This window comes from Triturus cristatus, chromosome 9 (genome assembly GCF_964204655.1).
Source record: "Triturus cristatus chromosome 9, aTriCri1.1, whole genome shotgun sequence".
NCBI lineage: Eukaryota > Metazoa > Chordata > Amphibia > Caudata > Salamandridae > Triturus > Triturus cristatus.
In genome coordinates, this window is record NC_140592.1 from 69492805 (window position 1) to 69513009 (window position 20205).

The 20205-nt window shown below is 43.5% G+C and overlaps 1 protein-coding gene across 1 annotated transcript in view; it reads left to right on the forward strand.

The window, feature by feature from the left end:
• The window catches only part of TXNRD3 (thioredoxin reductase 3), a 108822-nt gene that overhangs the window by 22041 nt on the left and 66576 nt on the right, over nucleotides 1-20205 (forward strand). The window contains exons 2-3 of the mRNA XM_085624416.1: nucleotides 7067-7127; nucleotides 10472-10581. Coding sequence (XP_085480542.1) covers nucleotides 7067-7127; nucleotides 10472-10581 — 171 coding nt within the window. The remainder of the gene's footprint in view (nucleotides 1-7066; nucleotides 7128-10471; nucleotides 10582-20205) is intronic.

Sequence of the window (20205 nt, forward strand, 5' to 3'; positions counted from 1 at the left end):
GTTGAGCCCATGTCACTAATAGATGTCCTCTCACAACTCCAGAATTTCCTTAAGTTCGTATGTGCGGTTAGTGGAAACAGTTAAATATTTGCCAATTTTGGTCAATTTAGGGGGCTATTTTGGTTTACCACATCTAATTATTAAATGCTTTAGTGGGCAGTTGCATTGAATTAAGTGCTACTATTTGACCACAATTCGAGAAGGGAGTGGAGAAAGCCACTTATACGGGGATAATGAATTAACTCAACTACTTTTAAAGAATGGTGCAACTCGCTTCTCCATTGTATGTACATATAGCGGCACTCACTCACTTTGGCCTTGTTCCATCATACAGTATCAACTTCATTTGTGACTTGAAATGTCCTTATAACGTGCAGTTGGAGAGCATTTTCATGTTTGGGTACTTTCCTTGCATAAACTGCAGTGATACGTTTTTTGTATTTCACTGGACCAGAAATAATTGTAAGTGGTAGACCATATCATTCAGAAATGTATTTAAATTATGCAGTAAGAAAATTAAAATTCTGCGGCCTATTCTGACTTTTTTTTTTTTAATCCATTTGACCTACAAACATTTTCTGTTGCAATTGTTGACAAATTGATAAAAAAAGCGCTAAATGTAACTGAATTGCATAATTCCATTCTCGTCGACTATTATCTTTTTTATCAACCGTAATCAGGAAAGGTAAACTCAATCTAAAAATTCAAATTCCAATTAGTGCTTTTTACCTGAATCTTGAAGAGCACAGCTTCAACAATAAAAGATGAGTAGCAAGCCTAAACAAGCCCTATGGATTCCAGAATACCCCTGTTGGCCCCCTTTTTGCGGGTTGTGTGTTTTAAAGGAGCCTGTCTCTTGTTGTTTGGCACGTCATGCTGCACACAGCAGGGCATCGTCTGGAGCTGGGGCATGCACGGAAAAGACTAGGTAATAGGAATCTAGTGCTGGTTATGACTTACTTTCGACTACTTTGTTTAAACTGGGCTTACAAGTCATAAAAAGCATATCGGTACCACTCCTGTTGCGCTGCAGTGTAGAGCTCTGGACCGATGCTAAAGACACAGTAAGCCCTCAAACCAAGAAAGATTCGAAGTATGATTGCCAGGGGGAAATCGAAAAACAGAGGGGTTTTGCACTGATAGTACTGTCTTTAGAGTAGAGAGAGGGCCATGATTTGAAAGTACAATAGGGTGCTATCTTAAAACTGAGGTGAACTGATATTCCTTTACTAGTCGGTATAAAAAGATGATCTGCTCTTTGTCGTTTCATGAGTGCATTTTTTTACTATTATAAGAAACACCCTTTAAATGTTGGAGTCTGGCTTAGTCACAACTCAGCTGTGCGTCGTGAAATGGTATTTTGCAATAGATAACTACTGGGTACTTTAGACGGAAGTAATTTGAGAGCTGTGTGCAACAGCATGGCTGTGCATATTACCCCACAGGATATGCGGGCTGCTTGTAGGATTTTGGTGGCTTGAAGATGTTGCTAGTCTTGACATTAGAGTTTCATATGCGCCTGATAAGTAATCAGTGGATCTGCTCTGATTCAGATAGTATATTGATAATTTGAGATGTATACTACGTTTGTATTTTTTATTTATTATCAGTAGAATATATCTGGGCAAGCTCTCAGAGGGTACGAGTTAAAATGTGACAATTATCAAAAGTGAATGTTTAACAGCATGGCAATGAGATAAACCAGTCACGTACACGCTAATTTCATGTCTGACACTACAGAAAACGTATGTTTTATTTCCATCAGGGACAACGCCATTGGTATTACAGGAGTTTGGCATGGTGGCGCACGTGTGTATAGTGTTCCTAACTTGGTGCATCCAAATACAAGTAGCTGTACCACAGAGCTTGTTGTGCAAACGCAGCACACTTGTTCCGCTTGATGCACATTTCTCGTATTGCTGTGCTTCGCTAAAAACACGGGAGCAACCATTGAATCTGTTTAGGTGGGTCATTTGTAAGTTTCGGTGTCTATCTTGAAGTAGAGCTCCGCATATCCTGAAGACTGTCGAGGACTGCGAAAAAGAACATTAAGCTCTTTTGGGGTGAGTATTAAATGTAACTGGTGAGTTGAACTTTTCAGCTTTGAGCATGTCTTTCAAAAACCTCGTTTATATGTCCTTTTCACGGGCACCACTAATGGTTTTTACCTACTTTGAGTCTGGCTGTGTGCTGTGACATGGGCACTGGTCTGCTGGTTGCTTGCTCTGTTTCTCCAGGTCACACCCTGAAGTTCCCTACTGCTCGATTTGCTTCTGGTGTACTAAACCGTGCTTTATCACACTTCTAGCTCCTTGTGACCCTCCCAATGAAGTACATTAACCGGGTCTGCTGCTACGTGTTATGCCTGTTATGTGACTGCCCCCCTATTTCCATGCTTCTGCATAGCCTTTACGTCAGCATTAGAGTAAAGGAACGGGGGTTGGAGGAGGGTTGGTAATGGGTCTGTAGTGCTGCATATAAAGTGGCACTTTGTGTGCGCTAAGATGGAAAGCTCCTGGTATTAGTGTGTGTAAGATTTTCGCCTTTAATCCCCACCTACTGGTTTCCACACATTTGTTAGTATGTCAAGGTAGCACTCGTGTTAATATTCTGTGTGAAGGGGTCTGTAGTATAGCCTACGAATCTCACTCTCCACTGGCCTGCTCCCCCACCCCCTGTCACATTCACACTCTATTTGTTATCCTTTATCTCTTCTTCCCTCACCTGGGATTATATTTTGTATTTGTGAGACTCTGCAGCTGCTCACTTCTACTGGGCTACACTGTTTATGCTGTATCCCTGAGTGAACTTTATTTCTTAACTCGAGTTTGCACGCGGCTCTCATCTCTTTAACAGAAAATTAAACTTTAAAAAAATTACAGGGATGACTTTAGAATAATAGATAAGCTTAATAAATCGGGGAATTGGGAAGCTCGGCACTCACCTGTGAGGGTCTCAAGGCGGTTGGGGGGGGGGGGGGGGGGGGGGTGGAGCTACAGGCTAGCCAAAAAGCCAGATATTGAGGCTCTTCCTGAAGGTGTGCAGAGTAGGGGAGCGTCTGATGTTGCCTGGGAGCTCGTTCCAGGCCTTGGACAAGACGTAGAAGTCTCTTCAACCTGCTCTGGTTCTGCGTATGTGTGGGGTTTCTACTAGGGCGAGGTCAGCGGAGGTTTTTTTGGTTATGTGGAAGGAGACTTTCGTTGAGGTATTGGGGGCCAATGTTGTGGAGGGATTTGTAGGCATGATTGGGTAGCTTGAAGGTTACTCTCTCCTCGATGGGGAGCCAGTGGAGGTCTCGCAGGTGTTGGGTGAAGTCCTTGGCATCCCAGGACATGAGCACGAGTCTGGCCGCGGTGTTCTGGAAGGTCTGGAGTTTGCGCAGCAGAGATTTTGTTGATTCCAGCGTAGAGGGCGTAGAGGGCGTTTCTGTTGTTCAGTCTGCTCGTTATGAGTGCGTGGGTGATGGCCTTTCCTGCTATGGGGCGAGGGGAAATTCACTTGAGGGTCTTGCGAAGGATGTGGAGGGTGTTTAAGCAGGTGGAGGCGACGATGTTGATCTGGCAGGTCATGGTGAGGGTGTAGTCTAGTATGATGCTGAGGTTCCTGGCGTGGTCTGTGTGGGGGGGGGGGTTGATGTGGGCCACCAGGTGTTGTCCCAAGCTGAGGTGGTGGGTCCAAGGACGAGTTGAGCTTCAGACCGCTGCTACTCATCCAGGCTGCAACGTCTTTCATTCTTTCCTGGAAGCTGAGTGTGGTGGCTTTGGGGTCTTTCGTGAGGGAGAGGATGAACTGGGTGTCGTCGGTGTAGGATACTATGCGGAGTCCATGCTGTCTGATGATGGCGGCGAGGGGGGCCCAAGTAGATGTTGGATAGCATGGGACTGAGCGATGATCCTTGGGGTACTCCGCAGTTGATCTCTGTGGGTTTGGAGAGGAAAGGCAGGAGTCTGATCCTTTGGTGTGGTCTTGGTTGAGGAGCGTGCGGATGTAGTCTGTGCGGCGAGGAGGGCTGTCTCGGTGCTGTGGTTACTGCGGAATCTGGATTGGGAAGGGTCGAGGATGGCATATTCTTCGATGAAGTTTGTCAGCTGGGCATTGACTGTCTTCTCTGTGACTTTGGCTGCAAAGGGAAGGAGAGAGATGGGTCGGTAGTTTTTCAGGTCTGTCGGGTCTGCAGAGGATTTCTTGCGGAGGCGCTTGACTTCTAAGCGTTTCCAGTCGTCGAGGAAAGTGCCGGATTCGAAGGTGGCATTGATGGTGTGTCGTAGCTTGGGTGCTATGGCGGCAGCAGCTCTGTGGAAGATGTGTGGCGGGCAGGGTTCAATGGGGGCTCCTGAGTAAGTGCTCTTCATGGTCGTGGAGGTATCTTTGGTGGTGACTGGGGTCCAGGCGGTTAGTGTGGGTTGGCTGTCATTGCTGGAAGAAAAGGTGGTTTCTGGAGTCTGTTCGCTGAAGTTGTCATAGAGGGCCTTGATTTTCATGTGGATGTAGGAGCAGAGCATGTTGCAGAGGTCCTGGGAGGGTGTGACGTCCGTGACTTCGCCTTGTGGTTTGTTGTATTGCTGGATGATGCTGAAGACTTCCTGCGAGTTGGTGAGGATTTTGTTCCGGATGAAGGGCCTTTTGGTCATCTTTTAAGTTGGTGGTATTGAGCCATGGCGTTTTTGTAGGTGGTCTGGTCCACACTGGTTATACTGCTTTTACTCCATCGTTTTTAGAGGCGTCTGCAGGTGCGTCTGGATTCTTGGAGGTCGGTGGTGAACCAGGTCCTTCAAGGGGCGTTGTCTGTCAGGGTTGCGGAGGGGTGCAAGCTTGTCTGCGCAGTTGGTGATCCACCGGTGTAGTTAATTGGCTGCAGAGCTGGCGTCGGTCGAGGCGGGCGGGGTGTTGTGGATGAGGGTGGAGTTGATGCGCTCTCTGTGACCTTGCTCCAGTTCCTTTGTGGTGGGCGTGGAGTGGGTTTGTGAGTGGTGGCAGTGTTGAATGAGAAGTGTACGCAGTGGTTGTCTGTCCAGAGGGGCTGCGTGGTGTGGCTGAAGCGGAAGTTGTTCACTCCTAGAATGGGGTAGAGTGTGTCCTGCCTTGTGGGTAGGGGCACTGTTTCAGTCTGATGTTGGCGAGGTTGTCTAGTAGGGCAGTGGAATTGGGGGTTGTTGAGGTGGAAGTTCAGGTCTCCGATGAGTATGTAGTCCTTGGAGGCGATGGTGTGGGGTGCGATGAGGTCGGTGATGGTAGTGGTAAATGAGGCACAGGGCCCGGGGGGTCTGTAGGCAAGGGTGCCGCAAAGCGTTGTTCTGGGGCTAGTCTGGATCTGGAAGTGAAGGTGTTTGGTGGTGCAAGGGGAGTCGCTCATGCTGGAGGTGGAGAGTTGGAGGGAGATCTTGTGTGCGATGGAGAGTCGTCCTACTGGCTGGTTGGGTCGGTCCTTCCTCTGGATCTTGTATCTGTCAGGGATGGTGGTGGTGATGTCGGAGCGAAGGAGGCATTGGTCCAGGTTTCCCTGAAGAAGGCGGCCTCTGGCGGGAGGGTGTCGAGGAGGTCCCAGATCTCTACAGCAGGGGGGGAGAATGGTGAAGGATTGTCTGCAGGAGAACTGGCCGTGGGTGGCTTTCAGCATAGACAGCTGGCAGTTGTTCTTTCCAGGGTTGAGTGCAAGGAGGGCGGCTGAGTCGTAGTAGTGGGAGGTCAGAGAGCCAGGGTCCCCGGCGCTGGTCGGGTTGCGGATGGGCGCAGATGTGCTTGCCTATGGCGCACTACCACCGGCCGCTGCGCGGCCACAGAGCGGCTTCAATTAAAAGGGGGAGGGAAGCGCAGGTGGGAACCGGCAGGGGTTAGGTGCCTCTGGGCAGCAGCGGGGGGAAGGAAACGGGCATGGAGGACACAAACGAACAGGAAAAAAGGCAATAACAAAACACCAAGACAATCAAAGGCACAATAACTAAAAACTCGCAAGGACAGAAAAAACAGGCATAAATAGACTGCAGCGGACCAGCAGAAGAGCAAGGCTCTCCCACTGGACCACCAGGGATGAGGGGCAGGCAGGAGCCTGCGGGTGGAGGAGGTTCTCAAACACCTACCAGACAGGTGAACTGGGTCATCGGCAGCAGTACAACAGCGGAGCTGCTGGGGGAGAGAGCAGGTCTCTGACCAGGTCTGACCTCCTGAACTATTTTGGGCACAGTTCAACTTTCTACAAACCTTCTTGGACATTCGGAGCATCCATGAAACCATATTTTCCCCTGAGGTTACAACTACCTCAGTAGTGTGCCGGTGCACCCGCAGCCATCCTTTTTCTTCTGAAAAAGTTGTTGTTCTTAGCTTTTTAAAAAGGGTTAACGTTATTATGCATTGCTTTAAAGAGTATAGCTGGAAGGTGCTGTTCAAGATAAATACCGAATACTCCTGGTTGCGTACACGCTTGTTGCCTGCTTAGAAGGCTTTTTGTGTAAAATAAATAAATAAAAAAAAAAAAAGAAAAAAAGAAAATCATCCCATGCATGTACAGCTATCTTGAAATGTTTTTCCTCATGAATTCCAAGATGGCCACTTGTCTGTGATCATGCACACATGGGTGGCAATCTTAGCATGTTTCTAAAAAAGCGTTTTTAAATGGCATCCTGCGGTCCATGCCTTTTTTTTTTTTTTCGTTCCTTTTTTTTTTTTTGTTCCGTTATTTGTTTTTCTTAACACAATGCTAAAGCAAATAATAATTGGCAGAGCTGGTTACTACAGGAAAGACCCATTGACTTTGTAAGTGCTTGTTTTAATAATTCAAATAAAGACAGTCTTGGAATTGATGCTACCCAGTTGTAGTGGAAAAAATTATAAGTGCATGACTAACTCTTCCTATCTCATCCCCTCTTTTTTTCAAGGCGCCCTCCTCCTTAACCTTGCAACCAAAATATTTTTAGGATACAAAAGGGTTGACGTTTTAGATTACATTAGTGAGGACATGACCTTGTTTGGCAAATATATAATTGAGTTGATCAGTTTTATTAAACAAAATGTTTATAATTGTCTTCGATTTCCCACTATCACGTTTAAAAACCTTTTGTATCTTCCACAGGTTAAGGAACTCTTTAATTCACTCAGCGTTGAGTATAATGCCTTGGAACTTGATCAGTGCGGTAAGATGATTTAGTGTGAACCATGTGCGCTACTTGCATTGTCCCTCAGAAGAAATGTATGCCTGTGTGTAATTCTAGGAAATAACTGTATTGGATTGTTTGACAAGGACCTGGTATGGGTAGTTGAGTTTATATGCCTACATGGATGTTGTGGTGTATGACGATGGAACGTTGCATAGTGATGGATGAAAATAACAAAAAACCCTGAGGGTTTAATATTGTGCGCCCTTAACATATTCATCACTACATTACTCAAATCTGCAACTTTGTATTATACTGACCTGACGTTTTAAAATACGACGTGCATTGATTTAGGGCCACTTTTTGAAGGAGTTTCTTCCATTGTTAATGAGTGCAGCACGCATTTCTATTTATTGTTTTTGTTTTGTTCAACACTGTGCACTGTATTTTGCTGTCTCTGAGCGCTATGTAAAGTAGAGGTCCTAATACAGGGACAATATGTTTTAAAAAATTGGTAGAGTTGGGTGCTTCGTTGAGATTGGGTGTCAACATTCATGGCCAGTGCAGGTTAGTAAGATGGCGATGCCTTGACAGTCATTCTCAAGAAGCACTAGGTGTTGAATTTTAGCACACTCTTGGTATAAATAGAGTAAAACACGATTGTTACGGGGCAAACAATGATTGCTTGTATGCAGAACAGATCAAGTAGGACTTTGGCTTTTGCCAGAAAAGGTGAAGAGGAGGTCGAGGCAGGAGATGTCTCAGTTAGGGTTTAGGCAACTTTGAGTGCCAGGCTTTTTTTTCCAATCTTTGCCTGGACCTTTGGAAAACTGTGGAGGGGTGCATCTACTCTGCCATTGCCCTTGCCCTCTATACACTCCTCTTAAGGACCTGTATAATGCAACAATAGTGTCGCCATCTGATTAAAAGAAGTAGGTTGTAGTCAATGTATGCTTTTGTGTGAGCGTTGAAGCATAGAAGTTTCAAGCTATGTCCCGTGGGTCTGATGCTGTGTTTATTAAAACAAAAAACACCAAAAAAAACACCTATGTGATCTAGGGGTTACCCCATGGATGGCTATAATGGAAAGATGCTCACCGAATGTTTGCGGGGATTGGCTTGATCTTTGCCTCCAAAAGAATTTAATGAGTTTGTTGCAGAGGTTGGCGATGAGAATTGGTGCTCTGCAGGGTTGTTGTTGCCATTTCATGTTTGTAGATGCAGAACAAGTTTATAGCTTCTACTAAGAGCAATTAAAATGAATCCTCATGTGTCTGGTGTGAGCGCACTTGTAGCTGGAGATGTAGATCAGGCAAACTGAGGTCTGAGGTCCGTTTATAGGGATGTAGACCAACATTGCTTATGAATCCTTCTGTTTCATTTCTCCTGCCTTCGCTCAGGGTGTCTTTGATCCATCTACTGCCTTTTTTTCCAGGTGAGCTAAGAATACTTTAGGGGATAATATGAGTAGTTCCTCAGTGGTTGGGAGATCTGGAACATAACTGTCAGGAGAGTTGCTGGGCATTCTTACTGAGGAGTGTTTATTCAGTCTTGTCATTGTGTACGTAGGACCCATGTCACTTGGGATAAGACATTTTACACTGGTTTGATCTTACCAGAAAATAGGCTTACAGCTAGCTAAAAATCTGGAGCCCTGGAAACAAATCTAGGGAGTAGATAGGAGTGAGTTAACTTCTTAAGCACCCTGAAGAATCTGTTCCAGGGTAATGTATTATACCTTAGAAGTAGTTTTGGAGAAGTCGTTTGGACATAAGTTCAGGTCTGCTTGGATAGGAGTATGAATTTGTTACGTTTAGACTGTCTCCTGGTTAAGTGGATGTTATTTGTGGGATGTTGTATAGAGTTTATTGTAATTGAAGTGGAATTGTAGTAATTCAACCGTTAGTACCACAACCAAGTGAATTGTGGAACAAGTCTTGCGTTCCTTTATAGAATGAAGTAAATAAGGAAGTCCTCCACCAGACTTTTATTTGGTTAAGATAAAATTGGGATGGAGGCGATTGACAATTCTTTTTTTTTTTTTTTTGTAGTTTCTCCTATTTGTAAAAGTTCTCTCACTTCCTCCACCAAATACCAGTCTATATTTTTTACTGTTCTTTATTTATCTGAATATTTGCCAATTTTACATTTTCACCCGTTACATAAAGCAACAGTTGCAGCTAATTTTGTATGTTTATTTTTGTGTTTGTGTCAAATAGAAAATCTTTGCCATTCGACTTGCGTGTTTTTCGGCTGTGGAAAAAAAAGCCCTCAAAGAAAAAAGAATTTAACAAGCTTTTTTCCTGTAAATCCATTCGAAAATGTCAGTCTTGCTATCTTCCACATACACTTTGCCGTATAAGACTTTGATTAGACACCCCTCCTCCATTACGGAATGCTGTCTGAACCTTTGCACCATCAGCTCCTTAGAACCTGCCGTGTTTTTCTGCCTTTCCTTCTTGCACGTAGATAAAGATATTTTCCTTCGTTTATGGAGTATTGCTCCTTTTAGTGTTTTCACGGAAGTGACCTTCCTAAAGTAAGAATGCTTAGTCATTTCAGATTTGGCCTCATTCCCAGGGTATTGCTGTGGGTTTGATGCAAGCTACTTTGTTTTCTGAAGATACACTAGGGCGCCCTCCATGGTAGAATTTTATTTTTCATGTGTACCAGCAAGCTCTATGTACATTTTGGTTTTGTTTAAATGTTATCTACCCTTGCATACTTCAGAAATTATTGTACCTGACCCAGCGTTATTACCATGTTCCTGTTTTGAGAGCATGATGGTGTCGTAGCTTACAATTACTTTCTTTCCTCTATAGCTCTTCGAACTGATCTTTATCTTGGTTATTACTAGCTTAACGTGAACCTTTTCATGAAATTTGGCCAACTGTGGCTATAGTATAGCTAAACATTTTGCTTGCCTTTTTGTAGCTGTAGTGTGGGTTTTTTAAATTTTTTTTTAAAGTTTGTATAACTGTTCGGTTTGCCCAGCTTAAAGGCTGGGGGGGGGGGAGGAGATGTGTACACCTGCCGTTGGAAGCAGTGTTGGTTGCGTTTGCTTGTACAGCATATTCTACTGTTTTGTGAGTGCGTATGTTCTAGCCATTCGTGGGTTTTCTTTTGTGGTTTTTTTCCTTCGTTTTTTTAAATGTATTTTGGAGATGTATCTAGCTTTGTGTAGATGATTTGTCAGTGGTAAAGATGACCATTGTGTCCATGGTGAATAAATAGTCTTGCTTCTCGATATTATTGTTCTACTTGGGGCAAAAGAGGGATCATGTGAAGCATTGGAAAATGTGTATCTTCAGCATGGTTGGTGCATGATAAATTGTTTTTTGATCTTATTGCAGTATAGCTTACAGTATTTCATTTTCTTTTAGAGGATGGAACGACCATTCAGGAAATACTGCTGGAAATGACTGGACAAAATACTGTCCCAAACGTGTTTGTAAATAAAGAGCACGTGGGCGGATGTGATAAAACTTTACAGGTAATGTCTTTTTATCCAATCATACGGTTGGTGTTCTTATTGGGTGACTTACCCTCTTGTTACTGAATGCATAATTGTAAATGCATCATTTTCTGGGGAGTTTTTAAGCTTAGAAGAGCTCAACATTTGGGACAGATGAGCCATACACCCATTTATGCTAAAACAGTGAGGTAGTAAATGTTTTTAATTTTTTTTCCAGGCAACAACATCCTGTCGTTTACTTTGACGGTTAGAGGCAGGGCTCAATGGTGTGCATCTACACTACAGCTAGCCCTACAGGCCAAGTGAATTTCCATTTGCTATGGCTGACCTTATCTGAAGAATTGCGTTTTCAGATATTGATAAATGATTCTGTGGATGTGCACTAATAAACAATCCCTACAAATCTCAGAATTTCTTAGCAAGGCAGTGTGTACATTAGTGTTGAACAGCACTGCAACTCCGAGCAACCTACACACGAGCATACAAGATTGTTTTTCTTCCTGTGACGTCTCTGTGGAGTTGCTTGACTGTCTTGCTATTGACCTGGTTATTCTTCCGCTGCCTGTCTCAGCGAGAACTGTGATGCACATTTGCAATTCCTCACAACTACTGAGCCTCTCTCTCGTCACAAATGAGCCTGTGTGCAGTTGAACATGTGCAGACCGGGGTTGTGTGCATGCAAAGCATTTTTGGGTACTTGGAGACCATGCATGAGGGTTTTATGTTGCCTCTTAAGTGTGATCACCCTAGTCCTTCCTCCTTTCCCTTCCCTTGATGTTACAGATTAATTCTACTTCAGTGGCAAACTAAGTCGTAGTCGGACTGGAGATTCATGTACTTGGGGATGGATTACTTTTGAATAACCATTTTAAACCAGTTCAACAGCACTGTATATACTGTATTCACATTCAGCACGTTTTTGCACTTCTGTCACTTATTCACCCTTGCGCTGTTAAAATCTTTGTCTGTTGCCTGTGACAGCCTTATGTAATTTCTGTATCAAAAAATGTAAAAGTGATTCATTGTTCAATACATTCTTATGATTTATTCATGATTGATGGTCGTTTTTTTTTTTTTTTTTTTCTTTTTCCCATTAAGTGTTGGAGCAATTGATTTTTCTTCATTTTTCTCTTCACTATCTATTGTTGAATAAGTGGTAAAGCAATTCTGTACCCGACTGAACTAACATTACTTAATCATCTACTTCATCATCTACTGGGAGTACACTCTTCCTATCGCAGAAAAACTGCAGCTTACCCCATCACAAGACACTATTTCTCTCCTTCTTCTGAGCAGATGACCGATACTTAGCTTCAGTGACCATTGTCTCATAACTTTCCCCCATGCAGGATCACAAGGTATCTGCAAACACCACAGACACTTTCATGTAAATGTTTGACCTCCTGGCAGCTATATGCTGTGAGGAGGGAGATGTAACATACCCAGGTAAACGATGCTGGCTCGCCCTTCTCACATGAAAACCGAGCTTGATTTCAGCATGGCTGGCCGAAAGAAAAAAAATTTTGTGCTAGCACCAAAAGTCTGTAAAACTGTCAGAAATCCTAAAAAGTACGAAGAAGCACCGATAACAATAAGCATTGGAAATGCATCGGTTTTGCCTATGTCATGCATAATAAGCTGTTCTCAGCAATAGTCATAATCTATGAATAATCCCCGCCCATATGCGGGATCCCGGAGCATATAGCAAATGCATATATATACATATATGTGAAAACGTATACATGCAGCCTAAAATGTTTCCAACATGGCAAAAATGCTGAAATTACATAGGTTTGCATTGTAGTACCCCTACCTTCCTAACCCATAAGGAAAAAAGGAAGCACTGAAAGAATCCAGTACCGCGAGGCAATGAGTATTGTCTTAATTTCTCTCATTGTAATTTTTTGTTCCAGAACACTTTCCGTATCACAACTCTATGTAATGTGGATGTTAACTTCAGATGACACGGTAACAATAGACGTTACTGCAAAGTTACATTCGGACATTATCTGCACAATCTCACATCTTTCCCTGTAAATGCTTGTGCTCAAACTTTGCCTTAAATGGTATTGCAAGACATAGTTGGTGGCTGTTATGATGCATTAGCAAACACTCTCTGCAAAGCATCCTTTTGAATTGGTCTTTTAATAAGTCTGAAGTTGTACACCGCACACAGTGGAAAAACGCTTAATGTTCTTTTTTAAGTTGGGAGTCCATATTTGGATCTCTTCAAAAGCTTGCACCAATAGTTTTTGCTTTATATAAGACACAGATCAGTGTACACACCTGTCTTGGCTCTTCAGTGCTTGACTTTGTTAGTTTGGAAACGTTTATTTAATGCCTAATATTTGAAGGTATAAACTGAATAATTCTTTATCTGTAGCATATTGGAAAATGATCATCCAGTTGTTTGATGTTGAATTTAATTAATGAAATTGCAACCTGGGTGTTAAGTAGTCTCACATTATTTTGCTTATTCTGACTCTGTTCCTCTTACAGTAGTACTTCAGATTGGAAACTAAAATATATTTGTGTCCACTTGCAAGAATTGTTTAGAAAGTCATTTAAACCAGACTTGTTCGAGTGATGTAGACGCTTGGTATTAACTTTCATCAAGGATGGGCACCGTGTTCTCCCATGGTCGTGCGGCGGATGTCTTTTGTCATACTTCTTGAAGGGTATTTAAGAGCGAGAGTGCAGTTTACAAATGTTCTGAAAAGTAGCTGTGCATTCCAGACTCATATGTCACTCAATTTGCTCCTATTTTATCTGCTTTGTCGTAGAATGAAATTTTGTTTTGACAAGTGAATTCTGTTTGTATATTTTAACCTTCTAGCCTTATAGTGCTGTCTGTGGTGGTAGGTGGTGCTTTAAAAGAAATAAAGCTGGTTCCTTGTGGTTGCTCTGAATTGGCTGAGATGGTTATTGCAAGCTGATGGGACTGCTTATGTTCAGGACTGCTTACGGACTTGCACTGCACAACTTGACAAAAGCTGTTTGGTCTGTGCACCATTTATGTGTGTGTTTCTATTTCTTGCCAAAGAAATTGTTAACATTCCCACAGTACTGTTCTCTGTTAAAGAACAGCTTGGATTCTGTCATGGTGGTTGTGGTCAAATGGTATGCTGGACAGAGTGGAAAATCTCTGTTTCTCACATAATGTGGACAGAATACTAACCATCCTAACACTAGCATAGGGCCTTAAAGGATAATGGGGAAGATAATTTGCTCTCCTCTGCAGTGTCCCTTTTATTCCTGTAGCTGAAAATGATATAAGTGAAGTAAAGGTGGGGGGAAAAACTACTTGTATGTGAAGATACTCTTAAATGGGCCAACACGGTTTTAAACTTTGACGAGTTCCTCAAGCGAAAATGTGCTCTAAAGGCTACAGATCATCTAGTTTATCTTTTGTGCAGTTCCTATTTTATGCAGTCATGGTTTGCTTGGTCATGCTTACTGCAGAAAAAGAAAACTAATCCCTTACCTAGTGGTCTTGTGTATGCAGAAGCTATTTGCTTAATGACTTTTCTCCGTTTGCTTATGATATCCCTTGGTACGTGCAGCCGAATGTCTTACTGAGCACAGATCTTATCTTGAATAGAAAGATAAAGGTTAGAGGTGTTGCCTTGGTAAGACTCCGATTGAGCAATCGTGATTTCCCCATCTCTGACACGGTATGAGATTCTCTACGAGTTGCAGAAATTCTGACTCCTGTTTAGGTCTTACCTGAGACAGTGCATGCACAGATGCTTGTGAGACACTTTGCTACCATATTGTGGGCTTGGAGCCTGCCCATTGTTTACCATTTGTTGCCTTCGTCACTCAAGTGCTTCTCATTTGTCAGCTAGTGTGTCCGTTACTATCTTTTTGCTGTTTGTCCTGTTGTGTTTCGATTTAGATGCCCGTAGATATAGGTTTCCCTGAATCATGTCCTTTATATAGGCACAATTCGCATTGCCCTTATTTCGGCATAGAATCCTAGTCCTTATTTAGGCATTAGCCATGCAATCCAAATACAGGCATGGTCACCTACATCCGTCCATCCCCACGTCACAACAAATTCTTAGAAACCAGACCATTAAGCCATTGGGACTTTCCCTAGCTAGGATTATTGATTTCTCCAAGAACTCATTATTATGCATTAACTACTATTCCTTAGGGGTTCATTCATGACGTCCTCCTCTGCCCGACTTTACGTCAATGCTAGCATTCCTAAGTACCTTCCAGGTATAAATATACCTTCCCTTACCATGGCAAACGACGGCTCGGCTACACAGCTCGATATGGCTCGCCACGGTAAGTTCAGAAGAATTAGAGTCCCCGCCTGACGCACTGACCAGACGCTGTCATCCCTGCTTGCAGAGAATCCAGCTTCCAGTGTTCTGACTCCCTTCGCGGGGTGTTAGAGATTGAGACTCGGAAAGAGATTCCCACCTCTCTCATTCTAAGGTATGGACCTGACCAGAACCTTGAGGGACTCATGGCATATAAACTTAGTATATACTATACTATAGAAAACAGCACCTACTTCTTACCTTGTACTCCACTTAGGTTAGGTACACTGGGGTAGAACTATTTAGAAGCATCAGACGAGTATTCACTTTTTAGCCTGTTATTTATGTATGTGTATATATGAATACATGTCGTAGCTAAAAGACGATGCTGTTGCAGTATTATTTCTTCTTACTGCTTATGCTGTGCGTATTATATCTTGCTTACTGTCTAATGATTGTAACAGGTCATATCTCTTACACGAGAAACAAGACTGTTCAATAAATCCTTTTATTGAAACGCCAGTATCTATTTCTGTGTAACTCTGAAGAAACTAAGCTTGCACGATTGACTATGTGAAACTGTTATCTATTGTTTTCACGATTCTGAGACCCGTTCCGATGCTAAGGGAAACAAAGTTGTCATGTTTCTGCAGTTGTCAGAGACTACTCCTGTCTTGTTTATTCGAGAAGTTTCTAGTGACCTCTGTGCTAGCTGGCACACAAAGTAATTAAGTTTAATGTACTCGATAGAGGCCTACTGACCTCAGTCCTATGTCACAACTATAGTGTATATTATTCCAATGTGCAGAGCCTATAAGGGAAATAGGAACTACACTACAGTCCCTTCCCTGGAGCATGACCCAAGTACTTGTTCTCTTCTATCGCGCACATTTTGGGTGCTCCATTATTTTATTTTTTTATTTTTTAATGTTCCTTGGTTTTGTTGAATAACTTATAAGAATGCATGTTTTGCAGGCTTCTTTGCGTTTTAAGCGCTGTACAGTGTATATCTGGTTTTAAGTTGTCTCCCTCCTGTGCTTCTTCCCACTCCATGTTTCTCCCATTTATGTGCCCTCCAAAACCCTCATTTTTTGTTTTCGTCGGTGTTGACTTGCTCCCGTTGTCCTGGCTACCCGATTGTCCCTCCCATAGGGCTTGTTGCCTCGCCCACTCTCCAGTTTTCCTTGTTGCTCTATCACCTTGGCATTGTTTCCCACTCCCATCCTTCCCTACAATGTTTGTATCCTACTGCTTGCTTTCCCCTACCCGCCCTATTTTCTTCCCCATCCATGATGCCTGACACACACCTGCTTTAAAAAAATAAAAAAGGGCTGACATGGCCAGTGCTGGCCATGTCGTTGTATTTTTAAAAAAAAAGTTATTATGTAAACTTTCTGACATGTTTTGCCAGTGCTTGTGTTTTAAGTGCCAGTAGCTTGACTCACTTCTTGGAAGGGTGGATACATTCTTATATTCTGATACATTGCTCAATTGGATTTATATTTTAAATATTGGTCTACCAAAAGTAGCACTGTATTCATAAAATCTGACCTGATGGTGTGCCACAAAGTTTCTCACATATTACAGTTCTGTGTTTACCCTAAAGTCTTCGCTTTGCAGTGTCGTGATCTGATTTGTATGTTAGACACTAACACCTATATAAAATAGTGTAATTTTGTGTGCCATGCTTTTTTGTGTTTGAAATACACGAGTCGAACAGAGTACCAATATGGACAAGAGGAATGCCTTACTTAGTTTAAGAACATGTCATTATTCAGATCAAATAAAATTGTCATGTATTCTGCTCTAGGAATACAGTTTCAAAAAATAAATTAATGATAATATAAAAACAAATACAATTTATTGATGTTCCAGGGTGGTTACAAACACTAGTGACATGTTTGGAGATAAGACAAAGTATCAAGGACTTGGTATGTGAATGAAAATGGTGCTACGAAGTACTGCAGCATGAGGGATTTCGTGTTCCTCTGGTTTCATTCCACAGTCAGTTTCTTCTCTACATAACTATTTTTGGCCTTTGTGGATGTCTTCTGCCCTTGTTTTACAAAGATGCTCCAAGTTTATTTCAATAATCATGTCTTATCGGTCAGATCCAGTTCGACTCTCATTTAAACCTGATATATGGACAGTCACCCCACCTGGACTAGCTTGGCAGCAGAGGTAGGCATGTTAAGGATGTCTTGCAGGGAGCAGGGAAACTGATGTAATTCATCATATCAAGCGTTTGCAGCATAGCTGGTTAAAATCTTCATTATTGCACCAGCAACAAAATTGCCAGTCATAAATTTATTCAACTATAAAGCCATAAACGGTCAGCATAAATACAGTTTACGCACACCATCAAATTAATAGCATAACAAGTGACATAGAAAATATAATCTCTGTATAAAAAAAATATATCCATCTTTGTTTAAGTCTAACACAACAATAAAAGCTCAAGTGCCAAAATTAGGCCTGGGCGAAGTTCTGTTATGCAGAACTCCGTGAAGTGACAAACTCCACCAAGCTACGCAGAGTTCCGCGAACAGCGGAGTGTTACCAAACGCCGTTTACACTGATTTTTAGCGCCGAGTGTTTGGCCTGCGCTTTAAGATCCGCGCTAACGGTATCGCGTGCAGCGCAAGAGGGCGCACCTTCTATCTGCCACTCGAGTAGAAGTTCTACTCGAGCAGCAACTTCCTCGACGCAAAGGGAAGGTTTCTCCACGTGAGCGGTAGTGACCATCCGTGACGCAAAGGGAAGGTTTCTCCACGTGAGCGGTAGTGACCATCCGTGACTACACGCGTTGAGATCTCACTGGGAAGCAGTCTAGTGTTGGATTTTCCTCGCTCGGAGCGTGAAACTCAGCAAACAAAGTTCTAGCCTAGCCAAAATACAGTTGCTAAAACAATGCAACCATGCAACCATATTTGATCAACAGTATCTTTTCCTGATGCTTAAAGAACCTCTAATATAACTGATCAGAGTGTGGCAAACCCCAGGTGAATCCTGGTGCTGAAAAAATTCTAATATCATTATTATAGGAAATAGGGTGTAGAGTATGCATAAAAAGAGCTATGAAACTAGTTCTCACAGATTTGTAAAGTGCACAAAAAAAGCATAAAGTGCAGTGTGATTTGCCTTGAAAAACTATTGTATGGGCATGGCAGTAAATTTTCAATCTATCTACCCTTCTGTGGAAAGGTGTGAGAAAGTACCTCTTTTGACATGGCTAGCCCCCCCACTTTTCGGCTGAGGAAGGGTGTGGTTTCAATTGTAGTGCACCGGATCCCTGCCAACCAAGTCCCCTATGCCAGTGAGTCTTCCCTAAAATTCACTCAATTGGCCCTTTAGGCCCCTTATAAGTCCCTAGTGAATGGTACCTAGGGCTTTCGGCCTGAAGAGGGTCCCTTAGGGACGCCCTAACTAGGCCATGCAGCATGCATGCCCTGGTGCAGGCAAAACGACAGTCGACATGGGACATTGTCTGTGTGCCATGCCAACTAGCTCTTCCTACGGTATAGGTCAATCACCCCTCTAGCATGCCTTACAGCCCTAAGACATGGTGCACTATATCACAGGTGTGGCATATCTGTGTGAGCAGATATGCCCCTATAATATTGTGTATTCTTAGATATTGTAAGTGCCAGAGAAGCCATAGAGTGCATGGGCTGGAAATTAGACAACTCTAGGTCCACAGCACCATGATGGCTTCTCTGAACACAGGACTGGTACTAAACTACTTTCAATAAACCCACACTGATTCTAATGTGGGATTTATTGAAACATGTACTCGGAGGGCACTTCAGAGGTGCCCCTTGAAAACCTACCCACTCTGCTGTGGTCACATACTGACTTTAGACAGCCTGCCACCATGAGACACGATTCTAGACCCCTGCCCCTCCACCCTCCCCACCACCCAACCTCTGCTGCTAGAAGCAGATGGCAGCCCCCACTTTGGGCAGGAAAAGCTAGGAATAGGGCTAAGAGGAGAGGTGAAGCACATCTTTCAGCCCCTGTCGTCTTGAAGGGGGGGGGGGGGGGCTTGAGTCCTCCAATTGGGTCTAGGACATTTTCCCCCCTTCCACAGGACTGCGGCATAATTGAGGTTGTAGGCACTCCAGGTAAGGTAACCATTGGCCCTACCTGTCACTCCCTTGAAACGCACCTAAATTTTAGTATTTTATTTAGGTGGCTCTCCCCAGATCTTGAAACTAGTTGCTGCCGACCTAAGAAAAAGAACAAAGACAGTGCCGGGAAGACTGTCAACGCCCTCTGACTTGTCTCCAGCCCTACCGGCTGGTCTGCAGCCCTCGAAGTTGCAAATAAACTGCCTGTCTTGCAGTCTGTGGATTCTACAACCCTGCGAGGACTGCCTGCCTTTAGAGAAAAAACACAACTCCAGAGGAAAGCAGCTCTGTCCACATGAAGCAAACACCCAGGACTCTGGTGACCTCTAGATCCGCGATCCTTAACCTTTCTGCACCAGACTCCTCTGGCCTGTGTCCAGGTGGCTCACTGATCCAGAAAAGGTTTCCGAGTGATCCTGAGTCTAAGTCCAGCATTGGCTGACCTCCCTCCCACCCCTTCTGGATTCCACACTGACGCCTGCAGTGTGACTCCGAAGGCTCCCCTGACCGACCTCTGTAAGAAAATCCAACGTCAAAGGACACTCCTGAACCTGAAGCCCCTGGGCCTTGGTGATCTCGACCGACTGTGTCCCTGCGACCTACAGTATCTCAACTTACCTCTGCTGTCGCTGATTTTCTTCGTGCAGCCTCTAGTTTGTCACCTGTAGCCTGTTTTCCAAACCGTTTCTCCATTGTATTGCATTGGATGCCTGACACTGTTTGCACTCTGCCTCCCATTTGCCGCTGGTGGTGTATGTTTGGTGCTGCCTTGTGGCCCCTCTTCCACCCCCACACACAGTGCTTGTTTTAACCACAGAGCTCTGCAACCGATCTACTTGCAAGCAACGCGTCTTCAAACCCCCCCCCCCCCCCCCCCCCCCAAGTCTCCATTGAGTAACATTAAGCCTGATCTTCAACTTTGACTTCTGCACCTTTGCTGTTGGTGGTGTAGTGTTTGCGTTACCTGAACCTTGCCCTCGGCTGACCCTGCAACCTGAAGACTGAATTTGTAAGTTGGTTAGTTACCTGTAAACCACATTGTTTTTGGCCTCCCTAGGTTGACTTTGCAAATACTGAAAATTGCACTGTCAACTTTTGAAACTGAAAAGAATTTGTTTAAAACCTTACCATTTTGCAAAGTTCTTGGTTATGAGTTGTGTAATTTATTGGTCCTTGTGTGCACAACCAATGTCTTGTGCTCCTCTACGTTAGGCCTAAGACTGCTCGCCCACACTACA